The following is a 24,539-nucleotide window of genomic DNA, read 5'->3' as shown; positions in this document are numbered from 1 at the left end:
GACCAAGCTTGGAGTCATCGTTCAGTTTCACTCGTCGAGAAAAAGGTTAAGTGGTAGGCCTTTCTTCTGCAGTTTTTTTTCTGTTACCAGTTCCCGAAAAGCGTTTTTTGAGCTGGTTAATGTGTTATCTGATCAGCTTCCGGTTGTTATATTTCACCGAACCGATTTGCTCTACTGCGGTCCTAGGGAACCTCGCGATCCTTCAGACTGAAAAACCGCGAGTTGAATTCTGCTGATAATTTTATGGTGGTTCTGGGTTTAACGGCAGACGTTTCGATTTGGTGTGGTGCAATCGATGAGAAGGAACACGTCCAATGCTTCGTCGATCGGGCCTTCTTTCTCCTAGATTTTCTTCACAAACCGCTGAAAAGAAGTGTCGAAAAATCTCTCAGCATGGCATTTCGACTTCGGATGGAATGGAGCCGTTGCTGCATAAGAACGGTATTCAATTCTTACAGCAGAAGTCATCGAATGGGCTCACATGTTGGGAACGAATTTCCCGGCTCCCAGAAAGGATCATACTCCCGCGATGTCCTTAAGCAGCGTTAGTTCTTTGATGGCCTGAATTTTGACTAGATCTGATCTAAGTCTGTGGCAATCCAAGAGATGATCCAGATATCGGATTTACTGTTGTCCGAACGAACATTTCTCCGGCGAAATTGTGAATCCCAATTCTTCGAGCCGCTGTAGCACTGCATGTGAGTTGCGCTGACATTTGGCGGCATCCTTGCTCCCCAAAACCACATTGTTCAGGTAGCCTGCAAAGTACGGAATATATGCCAGCATTGTGTCCATGTGTTAATGGTGAGCAGATGTCGGCAGGTGATAAATCAATCTGACTGAACGAAATGCTTCATCTTACGCTTATCTGCTTATCAAATGAACATCTTACGGTAGCGGATGTGACTGGAGCCGGTCATTGAATCCAGTCGAATAACCCCCACAGATGCGGACGCTACCACTCGCCTTATGCACGCCCACTTGGAAGAATCAACTGGTGAAATGATCTGCTAACACTCGGGCGAGTTTTACGTCGTTTGTTGGCAGCATAACGTACGAAACCGGTCTCTTTGGACAAAAAACGAGCTTGCACGACTCTTTTAGCGACAGCTGGACTTTTGTTCTGGAGCAAAGCCCCAGTGTGTTGCTGAACACTTGCGGATACGTCTTCTGCAGGGAAGCCTTACTTGACAATGACATCCTATTCTGGTTCCACCTGAGCTGCAACTTTTCGATGAGATCGATGCTGAGGAAATTCAGAGGATGGTTGGACGAAAGTTCGGCCGCTGTGGCTCGTGCCATTGATTTCGACGTCGCTTACAAAATCACACTTAAGATCCAGTACTCCCGGTCCCACACTTACTCGGACACAGTGGTTATATCCGAAACAGTATCAATCTGTAGTCGTACGGGAGTGCTATTGATTTTGACCCACTCAAAACGACGCTTACACTCGAACACTGTTAACCGATGCTGTTACGCTTTTGGTAGAGAATCGGCGTGACCGGTGTTTTGATGGCTTTGCTTTGCACTAGCACAATAACCCTCCTGGTCTTCTGCGCTCCTCTTCCAGCTTTGATGACGGTTTTGGACGTTCTCTGAATCGCTTTCTGAACTGCTTTCGACGCTGGAAATCACCCTTGATGGCTTGAACCTCTATCATTGAATGAACGATGAAAACCAGTGGAAACTTACTTCACCTGCAAACTGTCCCCGAACCCATTCCTGACGTTGCACTCTGGAATCGAGGAACACTCCTTTGGAACTCTGAAACACAGAGGCGACGCGTGACCAAGTGGGCTAGCTGTTCAATCAACATTTGCAACACTAAAACAACAGTATCGTGATAACAGTTTCGAAAATTTTTATCTCTACATTTATCTATATGGCAAAGAAATTCTACGGTCTATTATAACCGCGAGTTTTCCGATAATTTTCTCGTATAATAATGATATCTGCATCATTTCATAGAGGAAATCTTTATCCACATTTATCACATCATGATTCTCAATGATCGGTTTTAGTCGTAAATAACTCTGGATCCGTCGAGGAACTAGAAAAGTTCGCTCGACGGATGGCGTTGTGATATGCAATGTCAGTATCATTCAGGTTTTTTTCCATCGATAATTCGCATGATGATTTTCGCATGAGTAAAAAACCTATCTTTGTTCAATGCTAAAGCGTTTCTTTTGACGATGTTGAAATTTTAAACTAAAAAGAAAGCAGCGCGTAGGAAGACAAACGTTCAAGTTTTCGAATGAACAAAATGGGTGTAGAGGTTTGAATGAAACTATACATCGACGGAAGAATTCCACCACATTGACAGAAATAATGAATGAATTTGCTCGTTTTTCATTTTCACTACGAAAGCTCTGAAGATGGATCTGCGAACTCTCGCGGCCACGTGGTCTCTTTCAAATTTTAATGACGTCGAGAGAAGAAACAGAAAGGCATAACGGAACAGATTACCAGACACTAAAGAGAGGTGGTGTGTAATGAATGTTTTCTCTCGCTGACATCGGTTTTGTTCAGCAGAAAGCTTGAACCAAAAATGTCATTTTTACGCGAGGCGTCGCATTAGTAGTGGTGAGCATAAATGACTGCGTCTACCCTGCCGCACTTGAAGGTGCAGAGAAGTGTTGAACGACGGTTAGTTCAGGTGAAAGGTCTGAACAAACGGTAGTCATTATTGCGTGTGGGTTGCGTTGCGTGTGAGTTGTATGGCGTAGTCTGAAATGTAGCCCATCAGGTTACATTCTTCACGGTGCATACATTTCCACTATCTAGAAAATAAAATAAGGATGTTCGGGATAACATCGAAATTACAAATAAATTACTCCGATGATTTTTCATCCACTCTACAAATGTGAAAAAATCACTTTTTTCTGAGATTGTCTACCTGTCCTATGAACAGGTTGAACAGGTGGACGAGACGCCTCTGCTGAAACAATCGATCATTTTATGTACTGTGTGGCTGCTCGACAAATAGTTTTTCATGAGAAAAAAAAACTTGTGAGCAGTGTCCGTGAAAGTATCATTTTTCTCTTTTGGAGCCTCTTTTTCTGAGAGAATTCGGAACTTTACGCTTCTTATCTTGCATTCAAGGTCAGTTGCCAAAATATTGCAGACAGTCCTTGTAGATCGTGGTCGACCGGATCTTCTACGATTCTCCAAAGAGGATGCCTTCTCGTACCTTTTAGAAGTTTTTCAAACGAAATGTCGCTTAACCCCACACGATTTCAGACGTTTGAATATTGTTCTAGGGTGGTCACAAGTCAAACCCCGCTTTACTGCGACTTCCAGAAATCGCTTTATCGCGCATCAAAAACAAAACACAACTGACAGACAATTGACTCCATGCGTAGTTGTGAATGTATACCTAGAGTAAGAACTCTCGCTAACTCGTCTTGTAGGCATAGTAAGGGTATCAAACGTTTTCGGTAGTGTTTAGGCACCCTATATGTTATTTGATTGGGACTCAATCATCGTTGTCAAACTATGCTTTACCTGAATGTTGCAAGAAACTAATCAGAACAAACATCAATTTTTTACGATAACATTTTCCGGTTAGACGTCCTGTTCCAATTCCTTCCGCCCGTATCAAAAGAATATCACGCGATTATGCGCATGTTGGAATGCTATTTAAATTAGGTGTTTGCTAGCTAAATAATCTAAATAAGTACACATGCGGCACGAAGCCTCTTGCAGCAGGCATAATGATCAAAGTCACGACAAGGGTACTTGTTGGCATATTGTTCATCAAACGACAAACTTTCCATTGCATTAAATTTAACTGTGAAAGTACCCTTTCCGTTTCCATGTAGCGCCACATCGAATCAAATATGTACTAACCAGATGAGTACCGCCTGGCATGGTGCGATATTTTTCCAGCAAACAATCTTTTCTCCACGTCAGCAGCAGCATCCGGTAGTTTATGTACGGTGCCCTAGGAAAAGGTTTGTTCCATACTCTGACGGAACCAGAATTGAGCTTATACCACTGCTCACAAACTGACTTAAATTCCTCTATCAGTACGCTCCCGGCCGTCACCGTTAATGCCAAATCCATGACTCAATTTGAAATGGAAAGAAATTTATATTCTGTTTTGTGTTTGGTCTTTCTTCAATTTAAATGACGCAATTAAGAGATAAACACAACGTTCTGCCACTCCTCAACAACATAGAAAAACACTAAACAACGCCTGGAGGTAACATCCGTTCGAAACGATGCTTAAGCTGACTTTATTATTTGCCGTACGAAACTTTTCCGCAGTTACCTCACCATCACACTGTCGAACGACAGAGAATCCATTATCACCGAACGTTCAGAGCGCTCTGTTGGCGCAGCAATATCAGCCAACAAACGTACGTACGTAAGAGATACTGGCTCGCGCAATGAGTCATATTGGTGAAGAAGAAGGAGAAGAAGTAAGAAATGATCCAAATAGAGCTCGCGAAAAAATATCGATAAGATAAATTTGTAGGCTTATGGAAAAAAAAACAGGAAAAAGTGCATGCCTTCTTATCTAAGGTGTGTTAGCAACACAGAAATTCGAATGATCGTAGAAAGTGCAACTAATAGTTTGATTGTCGTTGTTAATACAGATAAGCTTTGATATAACGTACATTCCGATTTCTGATTCCCCATTCATCAGACTCTATTCTATCTATTAGGGACTGTTACACATCCTACTAGATGTCATAGGGGTTTCTCATCTTTCTGATTCCGAAAATATTTTTTTTATATGTACGTTATATCGATGTTTGTATGTATTATTATTCCATTACCGTTTCAGTTATTGAAAAAATAGTTATCGTAATAAATATTCCTGCATTCCCGAAACTGGACAATGACGCGCAAAGTTGACCAACCGAAGGCCGTTTTAGCAATTCAGCCAAAAGGCACACATATATTAACGATTGTTCGACATCAACAGTGGCCACTCAATTACGATGTCTGATATGAGACATGCTACCAGATACGTATCGTCTATCGCATTGAACACAAACTCCTTCAGGTTCAAATATTGGCGAGCTACTGTACATATTTCCCTACCGCTTATGGAATGCCATTACACATAGCGCGGTGTTATTGATACTTCCTCATTTGGTCGAAGAGTCCACTGTATTCAATGGAAGGAAAAACCCACGGTCATCCGACATTCCATACAACGACAAAATATTCTTGTTACACTGATCTAACCAATCACCATTTGCTCGAGGATTGTTGAAAGAGCAAACTCAACAAATATCGAGTTTCGGACTAATCACCTGCGGAGATAAATGTACAAGAACAAACTAGCGACTGCCACCTTATCACGACATACAACGTCAATCATCGCTCGGATGCGAAGTGCATGCGCCGTTGGTTGCCTCATCTTAGAGCGACAGCAAACTGATGGTTATTCCAATAAGCACTAGCATTGCACGGCACTAATTGACTCTGGGCCATTCCACTTCGTGTAGGCACGACTGTGTCAAAAATAAGTTTGTCCTTCAACCATTGAATGCAGACGTATCACGTGTAGGTTTGTTGATTGTATCAGAAATATTTGTTAATTTGATTTTACATGGTAAATGCTGAACATCATACACCGGAAAAGGTAAATTCTTGTGCTCAGATAGCCGTACCGTTATTCCCTTACAATAAATCAGCCCCTTTGAACTCTTTGACCGAGCATATCTAGAAGCATAGGCAAAAACAAAGTCACGAAGAAATGCTTACACATACACATCTATCAAGTGAAAATATCATCGTAGGCACGACCCGGTCAGTCGAGGAGACCTACCTTTGGCGAAACTAAAAGAACAAACCGGTTTGGAGAGCATACAGCTAAACAAACTTCAAAGACCATAGCTGAGAACAACCTTAAGATCTTGCGGCTATCTTTATTTGTTAAACAGCGCACAGTACGCAAGCACACAAAAAGATACAGGATCACTGTATCAACACCATTAGCTAAATCCTACTCATACCAATACAGTTGAACAGGTCAGCAGATTATGATTGATCACTGCTCTGAACTTTTCATTCATCAGATTATTGCGTCTCAGCAGATAGATGCTGTGCGTAGCACACTCGGCATCACATTGTGATGTATTCTGGTTTGTACCTATCATTGGAATAATAAATGTAATTGGATTGTCTCGCATGCATGCAAACGTTTTTTCCATTGAAGAAATAAAATTAAGCTTCGAGTGATATATAAGACAAGCCTTGCTCGCGGAATAACATAAGGAATGCAAATTGTTTGTGTCTTTATTACCGACTATATTAGCTCAAGAGAATTTGCTTTAACTCTGCGCGATGCATCTGTACATAAGTTTCAATCTCACACTGCCAAAAATTGTATGTGAATCGTAATTACAAAGTACAATTTAGAAGAATTTGTAATTCATACCAAACAAAAAATGGTACTTGCCGTATCCGAAAATAGAACCAACCCACTTATCAAATAAAACACCAAAACCTACCTGGATTCTGGGATCCAGATCGGGATTGTCGTCCACTTCTGTCTCCTTCGTTGAACTTTCCATTGTTACGAGGAAATTCAGCCGAACTTTCCAACAAAAGACTTTGCACGCCAATAAGATCCAACAAGATTTACATTCGAAACGACGTAGATCAGATGCCTATTTTTAGCTGCAACAGCATCACAATCTAGTGCTTTTCACACACCACAGATGAAGACCACCAGTGTACTTTCCCTTTGTTTAAGGTACAATTTTCCTTAATTTATCCAGCCAAACTAGCACGACCACTATGAATTAGCTTTAGGTTATTTTCCTCACATACGCTGCCTGTTTACACCACATTTGCACATGAACTAGGAAGTAAATTTATTGCAGAAAAAACTTCCCACCCCTGTGTATGGTACAAGGAACTTTTCCTCCAGTAGCACAAACGATGACGAATGCTGCTTGCCTCCACCGATCGAATACAAAATTTTACACCTCACGCGCGTCGCGATTTCACGAAGCAGGGATCCGATTTCCGCCAGTTCAATGTAAGGGTCCGTTTTCCCATAACAGCGGAAAAAGCGACGCCACGGAGGGCAATTTGTAGGCTAATTTATATCCGAAATGCCACTGCTGCGATGCAACGAAATTTCTCGCAGAAATAAAATTATACGTCCGTCGCGGATGAAAATAACTTCTCGAGTGCAAGCGAATGACAGCTGGTTATAAACGCGAAGCGAAGCATTTGGAAAAAAGAGCAGAATGCGTCAAATCCGTCAAACGACGATGAAAAGTTGTTGGCGTTGGTCAAGATAATATATTAGAAGGTAGGGATGGCCGAACGTCTCATGTGCCGTTCATATGAACCGGTTCTTAGGCCGTTTACATACTGGCGCGTTCTGCGTTGCGGAGACGGTTCGCCTTGTCGTGTGTTAATGTACAGCGCTAGAGCTGTACAATAACCCACGGCAAGGCGAACCGTCTCCGCAACGCAGAACGCGCCAGTATGTAAACAGCCTTAGAAAAAAAACGAAAGAACGAACGGCTCCGAAAAGGAACCACGGTTCTTTAAGCGCACCTGAACTGATGGTTATCGCTAACCCGAAGTTTACCGAGACAACACGAACTGTCAACGCCCGTGAATCATTGTGAACCATGAACCGTTCATAAAAGTAGGTTCGGAACGGTGAGTCAGTGTTTCAGAGCCGCTCTTGCAAAAGAGCCATTCCGCCCACTCCTGTTGGAAGGTGTATACATATTTGTCTGTTCTCCGAAGTGATTCCCAATTTGTATTTGCGTCGTAGTCAGGCCTTATACGCGCTTATGCTTTTGAACTGGATTGTTTGTGACATTTTTTTGGCTCCATTTCCATTTAGAATCCACCGTAGCTCCACTGACAAACAGACGTGCCACTCGATGACGATTTCATCGACCAGAAAAATAACGATAATTTTGAAATTTTGCTTAGTGGGCAATAATACCGCTAGTTTCGCTATAAGCAAGAGTGCGCATTCATTATCAAAGACAAAAACCATCAGTACCGCCGCTTGTGTTAATTTAAGCCAGCGTGCACACCCATTAGCAGAGATAAAAACCGTTTTACGAAAATAAATCAGTAGGCAATAAGCTCACATGGTGTCGCATGAGTGTAACGTTTCGAATAAGGACGAAGATTTTTAAGGATTTTTGTTCGAAGAGGCACGTGTGTTTGTCTGTGGTAGCTCCATGATGTTGCTTGTTGTTTTTCGGTCATGAAAAGATGGTGTCTTTTCATGGTCGTAGCTAAACACGAACCAGAACAACACTTTAGCACTGCTTGCTTCCTGAGCTACACCAAAAAGCGTCGAACGCCAGGAGCTAGACCACTTTATTTTCACGAAAATTATTTCAATATTGCTTATTGCTTTGACTACGGGATTTTCTGATCACTTCTTCAAGCACAGTTGGATCCGTGCACTGTTGTTGCCAGAAAAGATTGAGTAACACTAATATACTTCCTTCAGAATCTGATTGAATCAAACTCTTACTAATTTTTTTAAGTGTTCAATCAAGAGTGGAATTGAGTGAACGTATTGCGTAACATTTATTAGATGTCCGTACATGAATAAAATATTGCAACCTAGGGGTGAGACACTATTGATATATTGGGAAATATTCCCAATATACAATATTAAAAAGTATTTACCGTTCCATTTTCGGGCACCCCTCTATCTATATCATAGCCCATTGCCGTTACATCAAGCGTTACATTATCGTTGGAGAATGTCAATTGACAGATAAACGATAAATATCAAAATATATCAACGAATATCGTGTAATATCGTGTAATATTAGAGAAATATTTTTCATGAAAATGAAGGTGTCTAGCCCCTAGATTGCAACCACAAACAAGATTTTTTCAAATTTCCAATATTTAAAAATGGGGTGATGGTAAATTTGTTTTTGCGGTGTAGCTACACTCGTGTCACACTTTTTACCTTGTAACTCCGGGAACGGTATAGTACCACCGCGAAAACGAATTCATAAGTGTCAATGAGCACTTTGATGCACACTTCTTTGTTGTTGCACTTTCAAACTGTGCAGTTTATTTTGGTGGGAAGTGCGCAATAATATAGACCATTTTACGAGACGTTTCTGAACTGAATTCATAAATGAAATTTTGAAAGAAAGCTCGGAACCGCTCACATAACGCACGTAAAAGCAACATCAATATCAGCAGGGTCCGTGACAGCTGTCAGTTCGTAAAATGGTCTATAGACCTTCCTATCTGCGCTAGTATTAGTGGTCGATTTCATTAATACAAGTTTTATTTTTGGTTGCAAATAATCAACACGCTGGTGGTAACAAAAAATTTCCTCCTGCCCCGAACTTTTAATCAAGTTGTAAGCTGATTTTTAGTTCTATTTCATCTGTTTTTCCACTAAAACAAAGTTTGTTAAAACAACACAAGTAACACTAATAAACAAGGATTCATAAGTGAAATATTTTTCGAAATTGAATATCAGCTGATTTTTTGGTTGAAAACAAATCGATTTTATAAGGATACACGACTAAGCTTGTATTGGTGAGATCTGGCGTAGAAAGCAGAGATGCCAGATATACAGACAAATCTGTATTACACAGACTTTCTGTGTTGCGATACAGACACGCATAAGCCTACAGATTTTATACAGACATTTAGTATAATACAGATATTACACAGATATCTGATATTCTACATAATGGTTTTACCAGTATACACAAAAAAACGAACACAAAAACCAAAAGTCACTGTAGCCGTTACTGGAAAAAGTGAACTAGGAACTGAACACTTTGCCGAACATATTAATCTTGCGTTTTTGAGAGTGAAATCATGACAACGGGAATCGAGTCAGGCTATCGGGGTTTTTATCGGCCCCGTGGGCACTAATCTGCCTATTTCGCCCCCAGTAACAAACAGCTGATTGTCTCGATCGATTGCCATGCAGGTTATATTGGTGAAAAGACCGTTTGTTCTATTCGGAGCAATATCCAACGTTGAAGAATTGCTTAAAATGTCCCAAACCTTGAAGGTACTATTTTTATAACCGCGAGACTTCTGCCATCATGTATCAGTTTAGCTACATTACGACGAACGACGATTTTTATCACGGGAAAGACTCTTACTTCTATGTGTTACTTAGATTTAAAAGATAAATAGTTATCGATTAATCGACCAACTATGATAGACTCGGAAAAGAACAATCAAAACAAGCAATAAAACAAAACAATCTGACAGGTCGACAAATAATTAGGTATCAATGTATCGGTAACTTTTTTTCGCAGCGGTATACAGACTTGTACAGACATTTTTATGGATTATACAGACTTGCCAAAAAAAGTCTGGCATCTCTGGTAGAAAGCTCTATAACTCGATATTTGTTGATATATTTTGATTTTCATCGTTTATCTGTCAATTAAAAACCCTTCAACGATAAGTTAACGTTAATGAGCTAAGAAATAAAGAGAGGGGTGCCCGAAAATGCAACGATAAGTACTTTGTAATATTGAATATTGGGAATATTTCGCAATATATCAATAGTGTCTTGCCCAAAGTCGGTAGCAAACAAAAGAAATGCTAAACATAAAGCTTTGGCGGGGGGTTAACCTTCTAAGGGGTTTTAACCTTCCCATACACACTTAATTTTTTTTTGCCAGTTCTCGGTAATTTATTGCCGAGAACGGCACTACTGAAAGCTCGGTTGAAAATAGAAAATAACAACTGTCACCTTGGAGTAAGACACTGCTGATATATTGCGAAATATTTCCAATATTCAATATTACGAAGTATTTATCGTTGCATTTTTGGGCACCCCTCTATTTATACCATACCTCGTTGATGTTATATACACAGATAAACGATAAATATCAAAATATATCTACCGATATCGAGTAATATTTTCGAAATATTTTCCATAAAAATTGGCCCTGACACAAGTAAAAGAGATTTTTGAGGCTGTTCGTACCTACGCGAGTTCTCATATGCAATTGTCAGTGTGTGAAAACAAAAGCAAAAATATTTCCTTCCTTCACTTTCGCAAGTAAAAACCAAACCAATATCAACAGAGTCGTCAGGGCCAATAAAAGTGTCTAGCCCCTAGGCTGTCACTTTGTTTCGTAAATAGAAGTTTTATATTTTTACCGCACACCACAGAAATGCTTGAAACCTAGGCTGTCAAATTTTTTAGTGGCTCTTGGTTCAATCTAACTGAAATTTCGGCACACAATATTACCGAGCCAATATTATTACGCAATGGTCGATTCGAGCGAATTAGATAATGCTATTCTTATTTTTGAATCAGCTTATTGAATGGGCCTTCAACCCATACTGTTAAACTAAAAGAATAAATGCGTAAACAAAAAAAAGCCAATGTTCTCTAGGTTTTGTTAGGTGTGTTTAAAATCATTTTGTGCACCGATTTAATAATTACGTTAGAGGAAAGTACCAACCGTTCGACCTTGAAATTTCTCCTCAATTTTCTCCACCTTAGGCGTTACATGTTTACATCAGTTTAACAGAACATGTTAACGAATGACGTACACCATCATCAAAAGTGAACAAAAGGTAACCAGATTTAAAACCATTTCTCATAACAAGATAAACTGTCAAAGCAGAAATAATGTGTAAGTGCAGTAAGGCAATCCGAGAGACAGTTGCGATCAGCTGATTTCAGTTTGTATTTCAACTATTGACAGCTTTTGGTATGTTCGAACGGGCGCAACTTGAATGCAATCCGGATATAAAAGCGTAAAAAATAAACGTTGTCCTATCGGTTGCTCTCGTAGCTCTAGTATTGCGAGTGGCAATCCTTTACACAACAATGAAATATCACTTATGTTTTTTTCGACATCAAAAGATTTCGTGTTCGTTTGTGTTTGGTTTTGCAACTTGAAACCCGTGGATTACCTTATCCTTATTGACTCATGATAATTTTATTTCTTAAGTATAACTAGTTTTATCCAATTTACCGATTGTACCCCACTGTGCAATGGAACACGTTCACGCAATATCCATCGTTTCGCTGTCAATGAACCAAATGTCATTCAACTGGTAAAATTTAATGGAGAAACGGGGCTTTTCGTCGTTCTCTGCGAATAAGAAATATTTATTACATTCTCTCCATAAAATCATCAATTTTTCAGCCCAAAATTATCTGTGATAGTTCGCCGCAGTAGTTGGTATCTGTAATTAGTGAAACGTTTGTCCGGTTGTTTGTCGTAAAAGCTACAATAAAGCAAAATAGAAGAGCAGCAGAACAGAAGTCTGCTGGGCAATTAAAAATCACAGCAGAATCAGTAGCAAAATGAGTTCGACAGGTGTTTTGCCATTTGTCCGCGGAATCGACTTTACCTGTAATAATTTCAGCGTAAGTTTATTAGTTTTAAAACCTAAGACTTGCTTGCTTCTAAAGAATGTAAAATATTTATCACCAATTGACCATTTGGCCACAGTGATATAAATTCATTGCTCTGATGTATGCACTATTGTGACGATGGTGACATACTTATCTCTCGCAAAGTTATTTTCGTCCTGGCGCTGCGAAAGCGACTTGCGTTTATACTCATCAGCGACATAAAGAAATTCTTGCAAGAGTGTGTCTCAAGAAAGTGAGCAACTTCCGGTGATTGCAAACAATTTCGTAATCTGCTTGACATGACGAGACGGAGTTCAAGGTCTTTTTTTTATTTTGCTTTGCAGGATGGAAAGTTTCCTAAAAATATTAGACACATGTCGGGTGTCCAATGGCTCAAATTGGATCGCACAGGAATTGATGAAATTCCAGAAGAGATGGGCAAACTTATGAAACTGGAGCATCTATCGATGAAGAACAATCAGCTGGAAAAGCTTTACGGAGAGCTAACTGAATTGAACTGCCTGCGGTCGCTAAACATGCGACGAAATAATATTAAGAGTTCCGGAATCCCTAACGAGTTGTTCGATTTAGAAGAATTAACGACACTGGACCTGTCGCACAATAAACTGAAGGAAGTTCCAGAAGGTCTCGATAAAGCTAAAAGCCTTCTTGTGTTGAACCTTAGCAATAACCAGTAGGTGCTACAGTACCAAAATAGATATAAGACTCACTAACCCAGTGTTCTTTTTTAGGATTGAAAGCATTCCGCCCTCGCTCTTTATAAAGTTGACAGATTTATTGTTTTTAGATCTTTCCAATAACAAACTAGAAACGCTTCCACCTCAAACTCGACGACTTTCGAATCTGCAAACGCTAATTCTGAACGACAATCCCTTGGAATTGTTTCAACTTCGTCAACTACCGTCTTTGCAGAATTTAATCTGCCTTCAGATGCGTAACACGCAAAGAACAATCGCTAATTTTCCAACATCATTGGACAGCCTTTCCAATTTACAAGAGCTGGATCTCTCTCAAAATTCATTATCCAAAATTCCAGATGTTCTGTACAATTTGTACAACCTGAAGCGGCTGAATTTAAATGATAATGTGATTCAAGAAATTTCACCGTTAATAGAAAATTTGTCCAAGCTGGAAACATTAAATCTGTCTAGAAACCAACTCATAACCTTACCAGCAACGCTGTGTAAATTGCAGAACCTGCGCCGATTGTACGTAAACGACAATCAATTGAACTTTGAGGGAATCCCATCTAGCATCGGGAAACTGGGAGCTCTGGAAGTATTTTCAGCCTCAAACAATCAACTGGAGATGGTTCCGGAAGGACTATGTCGCTGTGGATCTTTGAAAAAGTTGAACCTCAGTTCTAACAAACTAATCACACTTCCTGAAACTATCCATCTTCTGACTGATATGGATCAGCTTGACTTGCGCAACAATCCTGACCTCGTAATGCCACCGAAGCCAGTCGAAGTGCAACGAGGCGACGGTCTTGCCTTCTATAACATCGATTTTTCATTACAAACTCAGCTACGATTAGCGGGAGCAAATGTGCCAGCACAAGCTCAGGTTGCCAACAGCAGCAAAGACCCCATTGCAAGAAAATTGCGACTACGACGTGGTGCAAGAAATGATTCTGCGGATCAGGACTCCGCTAAGATTCTCAAGGGCATGCAGGACATTGCCAAGGAGAAAAACACATTCGGCTTCGAAGATGAGAAAGTGGAAAATTTGAAGCCCAAGCGGTGGGATGAGTCGCTGGAAAAGCCACCAGTAGATTATTCCGATATCTTCGAAGAAGAAGATGGTCAGTATATTGGCCTGACGATTTGGGAAATTGAAAACTTCTTGCCGAATAAAATCGAAGAAGCAGCACATGGAAAGTTCTACGAAGGAGATTGCTACATTGTACTGAAAACAACTCATGATGATGCGGGACAGCTGAGCTGGGAGATTTTTTTCTGGATTGGAACGAAGGCAACATTGGATAAGCGAGCTTGTGCTGCTATACACGCCGTTAATTTAAGAAATTATCTTGGAGCCCGTTGTCGTACGATTCGGGAGGAGCAAGGAGATGAGTCGGACGATTTTCTCGCGCTTTTTGATACAGAGGTGGCCTACATCGAGGGTGGTCGAACTTCAACAGGATTTTACACAATCGAAAATTTGGTTTACATCGTGCGCCTTTACAGAGTACATGATGCTGGAGCTAACATTCACTTGGAGCCGGTTGAAGTCACATATGAATCACTCGATCTCGGATATGTCTTTCTCCTGGATACAGGACTCCAGATCTTTATGTGGTACGGCACAAAATCTAAAAACACTCTTAAATCGAAGGCGCGTCTAATAGCGGAAAAAATTAACAAAAATGAACGCAAAAATAAGGCAGAAATCTTCCAAGAATATCAGGGAAGTGAAGGAACAGAGTTTTGGAAAGCTCTTGGCTTTCCGAATGGCCAAGGCCCTGGAGAAAAGCCGAGTTCTCATGTTGACCCTGATTTTCTTCCGATTCCTCCGCGGTTGTATCAAATCCAGTTAGGAATGGGATACCTGGAACTGCCACAAGTTGAACTGCCAAGTCGAACCTTACATCATTCGATTCTAAATAGTAAGAATGTTTACATCCTGGACTGCTATTTGGATTTGTTTGTTTGGTTCGGAAAGAAATCAACCCGATTGGTCCGTGCTGCAGCGATAAAGTTGTCCCAGGAGTTGTTCAATATGATCGAACGGCCCGAATATGCCTTGATCACTCGAGTCCAAGAAGGGACAGAGACACAGGTTTTTAAATCGAAATTCGTCGGATGGGAGGAGATCATTGCGGTAGATTTTACCCGCACTGCTCAATCCGTGGCTCGTACCGGAGCTGATCTTACCGGCTGGGCCAAAAAGCAGGAAACAAAAGCGGATCTTGCGGCACTCTTTATGCCTCGACAACCGGCGATGACACTGATGGAAGCACAACAACTGGCGGACGACTGGAATTACGATTTGGACGTTATGGAATCGTTTGTTCTAGAGGGTAAAAAATTTGTTCGCCTTCCGGAGGAAGAACTAGGTATTTTCTACACTGGCGAATGTTACGTTTTTCTTTGCCGGTATTGTTTACCGGTGGATGACGACGAGGAAGAAGAGGAAGGCGATGTGGTTGACAGCATGGCGGTCAATGGTAAACTGAAAAAATCATCCGCTCTGCCCGCAGAAGAAATCCAGTGCGTGGTGTATTTTTGGCAGGGACGTGAAGCCGGCAATATGGGCTGGCTGACGTTTACCTTCACGTTACAAAAAAAGTTCAAATCCATGTTCGGCGAGGAATTGGAAGTAGTCCGAATTCATCAGCAGCAGGAGAATTTGAAATTTATGTCACATTTTAAAGGAAAATTTGTGATTAAAAATGGTCGGAGAAAAGAGAAGCAGAAAACGCCAGAAGGTAAATCTCCAGTGGAATTCTATCACTTGCGTTCAAACGGAAGTGCTCTCTGCACTCGACTGATTCAGGTTAAAACGGATGCTACGCTGCTGAATTCGGCGTTTTGGTAAGATATGCTCTTATAATGTATATCGTAGAAGATAATTCAAATTCTGCATTTTTTGCAGTTATATTCTATTCGTCCCGTTCGAGACTGACGACGATTCTGAGTCGGGAATACTATACGTTTGGATTGGTTCTAAGACGTCAACCGAAGAAGCGCGGCTTATTCAAGAAATTGCTGAAGATATGTTCAACAATCCATGGGTTAGCTTTCAAGTGAGTTATTTTTTAAAAAAAAACTACAACACAATTTTAAAACAAAAACCATTTATTTTACAGATATTGCATGAAGGAGAAGAACCGGAAAACTTCTTCTGGGTAGCATTGGGTGGCCGCAAACCATACGACACCGATGCCGACTACATGAATTACACCCGATTATTCCGCTGTTCGAACGAGAAAGGTTACTTTACTGTAGCCGAGAAATGTTCCGACTTCTGTCAGGATGATTTAGCTGATGACGATATTATGATTCTGGATAACGGAGACCAGGTGTTCCTGTGGCTAGGCTCTCGCTGCAGCGAGGTGGAAATCAAACTGGCGTACAAATCCGCACAGGTACTGTGGTGTGAAAAGTATACCGGACTTCGTATTAACCTTTTTTTCCTACTTACAGGTCTACATCCAGCACATGCGTATCAAACAACCGGAACGACCTAGGAAACTGTTCCTAACACTGAAGAACAAAGAATCGAAACGATTCACCAAATGCTTCCATGGATGGAGTGCGCACAAACGTCCCCCAGAATAAGCTGTACACATTATGGTCCAAGATGTGAAATTTTATCAAAATAGGCTAACTGTACTTATTTTTGCCGTATTCGTTTTTTTATTTCATTTTTTTTTTTTTTAACAATGCTAACATATGCACTCAAATTTTTGTTCAATGCTATTACTGCTACACTGGTTTGTAGAAACGGTTGGCTGAACTAATCCTGAAGTGCAACAGTGCGAGACAATTATTACGATAACATTTCTTTACTTTACTTTTAATTGAACATAGCTTTCTGCGAATAATCGTCTATTTTGTGATTCATTTGTTTAAGTTGTTTTGCTATTTATATTTGAATTAAATAGAAGTAAACTGCACAGTAAACAAACATAGATTTTTCAGGCTGTAACATTTTTTTGTTTTTTGCTTCCATTGACACTTTAAGATTTCATTTGGTTAATTTGAATAAAATATATACAAATGTATAAACAATAACACTCATAAATAAAATACAATTTATGCACAACACAAATGTGTAAGATTTTTTTTTAATTCTTCGAAAATTTCGCCGCTATCATTGCAAACTAAATAAATCAACTTGACCTTTTACAAGCAAAATGTCACTTTTTATTTAGAACACAGTATTGAATAGTTCTCAATAACATAATTACAAAAACGGTATTTTCAACATATGACCAAAATTAAAAATAATTATCAGCCGTTCTAAAAATAACAATTTTCCGCATTAATCATAACGCCAACTTACAGAGAGCAAGATACAGAGGAAACCAGATCATTCCGCCAGTACTTTAATCATCATCGTCATCATCATCCGACGGGACGAACAGATCATTCTCCTCCAGAAAGTTGGCCATGTTCTTGCTTATAGTTGCACCAATCAGCAGCCCCGGAATGACGGTCATAATGATTCCCAGTAGCCCGAAAGGAGTTATGTCAGGCATGGGTTTCAAGGCACCACTCCGGTAGGTGTACTTTCGACGTATCTGTCGAACCTCTAGAAGGCCTGATCGACTAACGCTCAGCTGGCTGACAACGCGAATTATGTTGGATAGAACCATTTTTACGAAGAGATTCCGATTTTTCTGTAATGTATTACAGAGAAACACACACAACGCGAAATATTCGATTTTAGGTCCAATCGAACTTTTAAGCGATTGAAAAGTAGTCAGAGGATAGTGTGACATCCAGAGATGCCAGATGGATTTGGAAAATATTAGCTGTTACAAAACCAAACCAAGAAATTTCGTTTTAGAGGAAAAATCTGCTTGGAGTTGGAAAAATTTATCGAGCAAAAAATATTTCGAGAAAATCTTTGTAAAACATCAAAAAACTATAAAAAAAAATTAATAGACATCTGCAAGCGACTCATAAAAATCTGCTTTACGTGCAGTCCGCGAATTAATTTGCACGTTTGGCATCCCTCGACATTTGACATAAGATGATAGGGTTGCTAACAAAATGTAAATATTTGATTGTCGAACCAAATAAATGTCGGATATTTCTACGGTTAGAGTGAACTACTCAATCACATTTCGGATAAGTTCACTGAATCTGTTGTTTGGCTATATCAGTTTTATACATCATCTGAAAGAACTGCATTTTCTAGACAAAATTTGATTTTCAAAACTTTTCTATTGTTGTCATTCAATTTTTAAATCACGAAATTAAACTGCTCGAAATCGTTACAATGACAGTTGGCCCATATATCAACTGTCATTGTAGCGATTCAGAGCGATTTTATTCTCCATTTAAAAATCGAAGTTCAATGGTATAAAATTTAAAAAATCACGTTTTGCTCAAAAATTACACTCTTTTTACTGATATATAAAAATCAGAAATCCGTGAGTAGCTTGACAACCCAATTGGATTTCTGATATTTCAAATGAAAAATAAAAATCGCTCCAAATCGCTACAATGACAGTTGGTATATGGGCGAACTGTCATTATAGCGATTTCGAGCAGATTTCGAGCAATTTTAATTCGTGATTTAAAAATTGAAGGACAACGATAAAAACAATTTGAAAACCACGTTTTGCTTATAAAATGTAGCTTTTTCTAATATAGCTAAACGCTAATTGGCTAAAGCCAATTAGTTTGTTTAGTTATTCACAGATTTCTGAATTTTAAATATCAGCTAGAAGAGTGTAATTTTCTGGGCAAAACTTGATTTTTATGTCATTGTCCTTCGATCCTTAAACGAAGAATAAAAATAGCTCTAAATCGCTACAATGACAGTTGGAACATGGGCCAGTTTCAATTCGTGACTTAAACATTGAAGGACAACGATAGAAAATTCTTGGAAATCACGCTTTGCCCAAAATATGCAGCTTTTTCAGATGATGTAAAAAACTGATATAGCCAAACAACCCAATTCCTAAGGCTTGGCAATGGCAATTTCAGAAACTTATTACCACTAAAGGTTAAACGTATACTATAGTGAATTGGAGTCGTATACACATTATGGGTATTCATATCGAGCTCGTATACAAGTACCCAGCCGTAAAAATACTTACCTCATTGACGAGTATGGAAAGATAGACATTTACCGGCTTGGTATTTGTATACGAGTTCGACGTGAAGACTTCTATTATCGGCAGTGATATCGGAATTATGCTATTTCTATTTTTACATATTTATTCACAATTCGCTTGTTCAAAACCGGATAAACTGATCAAGAGCTGACGGTGCTTGTTATATATTTGTGAATATTTGTAATAAATGTTTTTTTAGAAAAAAAAAATGCTGCACGAAGCTTCAAAATATTGTAGCTAGAGGTTTATTTTAAATACATTACTAATGAAGAACAATAAATATGTACACTTAAGTCGCTTTTTACGCGGGGGATACGTGCCGCGTAAATTCCGGAATCCGCGTAAAAAAAACGCGTCAATTCCGGAATCCGCGTAAAAAAACGCGTAAATTCCGGAATCCTCGAAAAAATCCGCGTAAATTCTGCAATCCGCGAAAAAAAAACCGCGTAAATTCAGGAATACGCGTAAAAACATAACGCGTTAATTCCGGAACCCGCGTAAAACAAAAGCGCGTAAGTTCCGGAAACCGCGTAAAAAACGACCTTAGCGTACATGTATATGTATATGTCTAAAATAATTTTTGGTAAATAAAAATTTCTTAGCTGCGTTATCCACACAAACTATTTTTTTTTCACGTGATGAAGCATACTCATACAAGCAAAAACTAATCTAAATTTATGTTTGTTTGGTTTTTATGTTGTCTCACATGGAGACCATCTGCACGAGAATAGAAACTCTTTTACCATTTGTTGAATTACGAGATCATGCGGGTATAAACTAGCGACTTTTCAGTTATTTACTTCAGCGTGTCGAAGAATCGGTTTTGTCGGAGTCGATTCAAAAATTGTGTGCATTTGCAGAAAATAACGTTTGTATAGTGTAATCGCAGCAGTCGCGTTCGGGTCGAGTACAAACAACGAGAGAAAGGTGAAAAACAATTCGTATTAAATCAGTTTAGCAAAGTATATTGCGGAATCGTGCTCGGTTAATGTTTATAGCTTGTTTGAACAAAGTTTTTAATACCTAAATAATAAACATCCACGCTCATGGAATATAGACTGTTTTACAAAAACGCGTCTCGCAACGATCGTGTGAAGGAAAATAGCAAGCGATTAAAATCGAAACGCGAAAGCTCCCGACAGGACCTTCATTTTAACAATCGTAACCTTAATGTGCATGAATATGACGATGAAGATAATGACGAAGTGTTCTACAAACATCCTCCGGAGCAAGAACCAGAGATACCCCGCGAAAAGCGACGACGCTCGCGTCAAAAAGATGATGAAAACAAGGAGAATGAAATGCAGAATAAATACAAGGAGCGTCTCGCTCGACTATTACGGTTCAAAGAAGAACGGGCACGAGCAAAGCAAAAGTCCGTTAAAAAGAAACCATTTGTTTCTGTAGTACCTAAAAATAATCTGGTGGATCGTGAGTACGAGAAAAATTTGTTCAAAAAATCTGAAGCCGAGCTAAGGAAGCTAGACGACCGGAGAAAAGTACCACTGACGCCTGCAGCAATGCATGCTACACCTAGAGTAGATACACGCCGAAAAGAACCACCCACAACTGCAGAAAAGCAGAAGCCAAAAGGGCACATCCTGAACATGAAGACTCCCGCATCTATTAGGAAAGCTAAACCTAAGGTTGATACTTGGCGTAAGAATGCGACTCCAGCAAACGAAAATGCTATTAGAAAACATCAGAGACAGGCAGACATCATGACTAGAGGCAAAGTAACGGCAACTGCATCGAGTGGCGCAACTACGACTATCAACAAGAACAAACTACAAAACACAGCTGTTTCGAATAGAAAGAGGGTGCTAGGAAAAGCAGTAGCCGGTAGCAGTGGAATAACGGTTAGTAAACGAGTAATGCGAGTGATAAATTATTATGATTGTTAAAATTATTTGCAGTTTTTTCTGTAGGTTATTAAAACGCTCAAATTTTTATTAATTAAATATTTAAAAATCGAAACAGTTCACAAAATATTTGGTATTTGAAATTTTACCTCGAAAAATGAACAATTAAAATGTCTATCGCTCATCAGTTACAATCACAATTGGCACAAATTTTGTTGCATATTGAAGATCAATCTCTTCTCTAATCATATTTAAAAGTCTTTTAAACTGTAATTGAAGTTTAGATGCCAGATGATGCCATATGGCAAAATCTGCGGAGAATGAGTTAATCAGACCAACTCAGATACTCTCATATTATTAAATTTCCAAAAAACGGCTTGTTTAATAAGACTCAAAATTTATAACAAATATTTTTCATTTCACTAACAGCATTATCAACAAGTACGCGCGAAACAAAAATCCGTAAAGTTTAATTTTCTTTTTGCTAAGGACGGCGATATGGTCACTTCGACCAATCGTAAAAAGAAAAGCCTTGAAAAGCTCCTTCAAGCGAATGCCGCACCGCAGCAATACCCTGTAACGTTCAGATTTTCTCCCAAGGCAGCCGCTAACGATGACGACATATTCGAAGGCATTAGCCCGATCGATGTCGATACCCCAACGCCGAAGAAAGTGGTCGCAGATTCGGAAGCAATCGCCATGCGAAAACGCGAAGTCCGCCGCCGTTCAATGGTTTTCACCGTTGAAGATGTGAAACCGACGCATGTCAAGTCTGAAGCAAGTGACGACGATTGGGAACCGCAAGTGATAACCATTTCGGATGATGAATCAATGGATTTAGGTAAAGTTGAAAAAGAGTCATCCAAGCAAGTAAACGAATCATTTACAACGCAAGTAACAGAAGAAAAATTGATACACGACAGACGACCAACAATCGACGAAACTTTTGTGAAAAGTTCACCAAAACTGATCGAAATTGGGCGAAAATCCATAAGTGGCAGACCATCTCTAATATTCATTGAAGATGAACATATCCCTATTGAATCGCAGAATGCAAACGCAACACAGACTATCGTTGGTCGAACCTCGCTCGGATTTATCGAAGAAGCCAACGGACCTACGACTGAAAAATTGCATCCATTATGTAAAATTGAAACCGCCAGTCCTCGAAGTCGCTCAGGCACTCCTCGGATGAGCTTCGTTGAAGAGGATCTACAATGTACGAAACCCCTTCCTGAAGGGAATCTTGCAACTATACTTCTACACAAACAGGAAATCAAACGTCGAAGCAGTGGTGGAAGCAGCCGGTCTTCGTTGGTTAACTTCCGAGAAGAGGATCAACCACCTTCGGATGTGCGTGACAAAGTCGCGTTTTACTATAACTTAGTTGAGAAGGAACTAAAACGCCTTCAAGAGCTGTGTAATCTTTACAAAGATGACCTTCAGAATGAAATGATTGATGAAAATGGTAAAGGACTGATAATTGCTGCCCAAGGACAAACCAACATTCTTATCAACAAAAAGTTATCCAAGTTTAGAGAATTAGTAGGTCATTACGAGAAAAGTTGGATGGATCAAAAAGTACGAACTGACGATTTGGACGGATTTTGGTTGATGGTTTCCCTGGACCTGGAGAATCTCGATCGTCGTTTTGATGAGTTACGACAGCTCAAGGAAAATAATTGGCAAGAAGTTGTAGAGCAGCAAAAGATTAAAAAACTCAAAGGAGGCGGTGGAATTAAAAAACGCGAGAAAAAACCTATGAAAACTAAAGCCAGTGGGTTGGCCGATTTGATCAAAAAAGCTCGCGAAGAGGCTAAAAAGAAAATAATGCTAGAATCGGTCCTGAAGGAATCTGTTACCGTTGTAACACCTGTAAAGCGTTCGGTTAGAATAGCAACCACTCCCAGAAGAAGCAGTATTACGAGAAACAGCCTTTGCGCTGGTTGCACACCGACATCTGCTAAAAGTGAGCGCAAAACGTTACGCAAGACGATCTTCAATGATGTAAGATTACCGGTCATAGTTTCGTTTCTCAATTGATGATAAAAATTCTGTTACATTTCAGCATACTTTGCGTCGGAAAGAAATCGTCAAATCGATCCTCAAAACTCCTAGTGAAAAACGGCGCGCCAAAAGCGTTCTGTTTTTGGATTCAGGCTTGGACACACCAGAGGCACGCCGGTCGGATGGACGTCGTAAAATCATTCACACGCCAAAACCGAAAATCACCTTCAACGAAGAGTTAGAGGTGGAAGATGTTGAAACAATTTCGTTGACTACGCCATACAAATTGGACGAGGAAATCCGAAAACGTAGACGAAGCTCACTTCATGTTCCGGAAAGTACCGAAGAGGTACAACCGCAGTCTAGCTGTACAAAACCAAGAAGCAGACGAAAAACTTTACGGTTTAACGATGACGATGAACAGGAAAAGGAAGAGACTTACCCAAGCGAGGAAAGCGGTAAGTAATTATTTGTTAATTCACTATAATATTTACTCTAATTCTATTTTATTTTAGTGAGTTTCAGACCAATCACTCGAAGCCACCGGAGGTAATGAGAAACGTGCATATTGTCTATAATTTGATTTTATTACGTTTTTCGTTGTGCCACTACGTTTTACTTTTAATGTATAATCTGTCCAAATAAGTCGATGGACGAATAATTAGGGCGTCTTATTGTTTCGAGCATTTTCTTAAATAAATGGTATATTTTTAAGCATTCTTTTATCGAACACTTCTATTGTTGTGGCAATTACTTTAAAAGAAATAACATCCAATTCATTGTTTGCTAGTTTATATTTACAAATTCGTTCCTAAACTATCGAAATTTATCTTTATCGTTTACAGGATTCTATTTCTACTCACCAGCGATTTCTTTATCTCTATCACCCTTCACTGGTTCCACCTCGTCTTGTTCGGCCTGAAAAGCCTCACGGTCGTAAATAACTTTAACAATTAGTGAACAACTTGGGCACGTAGCTACTTCCTCCCCGGCGACCAGTTCTTCCCGACTAATCTCAAATCGATCTCCGCATGGACACGGATAGTAGTACATCTCTTCCTCTTCGTCGTACTCGAAGTCTTCTATTTCAACCTCGTCGTGATACACTGCCATTTAGTGTAATTTTGAAGTAATCACAGATAGACATCAACTGGTACTAGAAAGAAAAGTTATTATTCCATGTGAATTGTAATTTAATTATTTTATACACAGTTTTACTTACAAATTCGGTTGTAGCACACTCCGTTCGGATAAACAGTAATTAATATGAGAAGAGGTTATGTTAAGAATATTGTTGCTCTTCGTTTTGTTTTGCTTCATGCATTCGTGCAAGGGGTCCGCACACACAGTTCATTAATCGCAATGTAATAAATCTGGAACCTCACCGGCTGAATAGAAAATCACCGGCTGAATAGAAAATTGAAAGAAAATATAAATCTCTCACATAAAGGTTAAGAACATATTATATTAGCATCTTAAATTTTGTAAAGAACATATTTGTTTTCTCAATGTAATTTATATA

The 24,539-nt window shown here is 39.5% G+C and overlaps 5 protein-coding genes across 6 annotated transcripts in view; 2 read left to right on the top strand and 3 right to left on the bottom strand.

Annotated features, from left to right (window-relative positions):
- LOC129724118 (SH3 domain-binding protein 5 homolog) overlaps positions 1-7,183 on the bottom strand; it is a 37,830-nt gene extending 30,647 nt beyond the window's left edge. The window contains exon 1 of one of the 2 annotated variants that reach the window (XM_055678757.1): positions 6,474-7,183. In XM_055678757.1, coding sequence (XP_055534732.1) covers positions 6,474-6,536 — 63 coding nt within the window. In that variant the 5' untranslated portion in view covers positions 6,537-7,183. Of the gene's footprint in view, positions 1-3,852; positions 4,265-6,473 lie in introns of those variants that run through there. The other variant, XM_055678756.1, reaches the window with a different exon arrangement.
- Positions 7,184-12,034: 4,851 nt separating this feature from the next.
- LOC129721127 (protein flightless-1) lies at positions 12,035-17,128 on the top strand. The gene is made up of 6 exons (XM_055673305.1): positions 12,035-12,343; positions 12,676-13,025; positions 13,084-15,888; positions 15,950-16,100; positions 16,164-16,442; positions 16,501-17,128. The coding sequence occupies exons 1-6, from the start codon at positions 12,281-12,283 to the stop codon at positions 16,633-16,635; spliced, it is 3,783 nt and encodes a 1,260-aa protein (XP_055529280.1). The 5' UTR covers positions 12,035-12,280; the 3' UTR covers positions 16,636-17,128.
- LOC129721128 (essential MCU regulator, mitochondrial) lies at positions 16,135-17,814 on the bottom strand. Its single transcript, XM_055673306.1, has one exon. The coding sequence runs from the start codon at positions 17,799-17,801 to the stop codon at positions 17,406-17,408; it is 396 nt and encodes a 131-aa protein (XP_055529281.1). The 5' UTR covers positions 17,802-17,814; the 3' UTR covers positions 16,135-17,405.
- A 2,191-nt stretch (positions 17,815-20,005) lies between these two features.
- Positions 20,006-23,741, top strand: LOC129725170 (uncharacterized). The gene is made up of 4 exons (XM_055680680.1): positions 20,006-21,007; positions 21,440-23,017; positions 23,079-23,475; positions 23,533-23,741. Exons 1-4 carry the CDS (start codon positions 20,195-20,197, stop codon positions 23,568-23,570), a joined length of 2,826 nt encoding a protein of 941 aa, XP_055536655.1. The 5' UTR covers positions 20,006-20,194; the 3' UTR covers positions 23,571-23,741.
- LOC129725171 (diphthamide biosynthesis protein 3) lies at positions 23,499-24,344 on the bottom strand. Its single transcript, XM_055680681.1, has 2 exons — positions 24,240-24,344; positions 23,499-24,173 (listed from the first exon to the last, which is right to left on the bottom strand). The coding sequence occupies exon 2, from the start codon at positions 24,128-24,130 to the stop codon at positions 23,873-23,875; it is 258 nt and encodes an 85-aa protein (XP_055536656.1). The 5' UTR covers positions 24,131-24,173; positions 24,240-24,344; the 3' UTR covers positions 23,499-23,872.
- Positions 24,345-24,539: the final 195 nt, after the last annotated feature.

Source organism: Wyeomyia smithii, chromosome 2 (assembly GCF_029784165.1).
Source record: "Wyeomyia smithii strain HCP4-BCI-WySm-NY-G18 chromosome 2, ASM2978416v1, whole genome shotgun sequence".
Lineage (NCBI taxonomy): Eukaryota > Metazoa > Arthropoda > Insecta > Diptera > Culicidae > Wyeomyia > Wyeomyia smithii.
The sequence above is the reverse complement of the archived record's forward strand: the minus strand, read 5'-3'. Positions and strand labels throughout refer to the sequence as shown.

Bases quoted from the DNA above. Each gene is read 5' to 3' on its own strand.
- LOC129721127 (XM_055673305.1), top strand. From the start codon at position 12,281: ATGAGTTCGACAGGTGTTTTGCCATTTGTCCGCGGAATCGACTTTACC. The intron at 16,101-16,163 runs GTGAGTTATTTT...TTTATTTTACAG, and splicing joins ATCCATGGGTTAGCTTTCAA to ATATTGCATGAAGGAGAAGA. The intron at 16,443-16,500 runs GTACTGTGGTGT...TCCTACTTACAG, and splicing joins TGGCGTACAAATCCGCACAG to GTCTACATCCAGCACATGCG.
- LOC129721128 (XM_055673306.1), bottom strand. From the start codon at position 17,801: ATGTCACACTATCCTCTGACTACTTTTCAATCGCTTAAAAGTTCGATT.
- LOC129725170 (XM_055680680.1), top strand. From the start codon at position 20,195: ATGGAATATAGACTGTTTTACAAAAACGCGTCTCGCAACGATCGTGTG. The intron at 21,008-21,439 runs GTTAGTAAACGA...TTTCACTAACAG, and splicing joins CCGGTAGCAGTGGAATAACG to CATTATCAACAAGTACGCGC. The intron at 23,018-23,078 runs GTAAGATTACCG...GTTACATTTCAG, and splicing joins GCAAGACGATCTTCAATGAT to CATACTTTGCGTCGGAAAGA.
- LOC129725171 (XM_055680681.1), bottom strand. From the start codon at position 24,130: ATGGCAGTGTATCACGACGAGGTTGAAATAGAAGACTTCGAGTACGAC.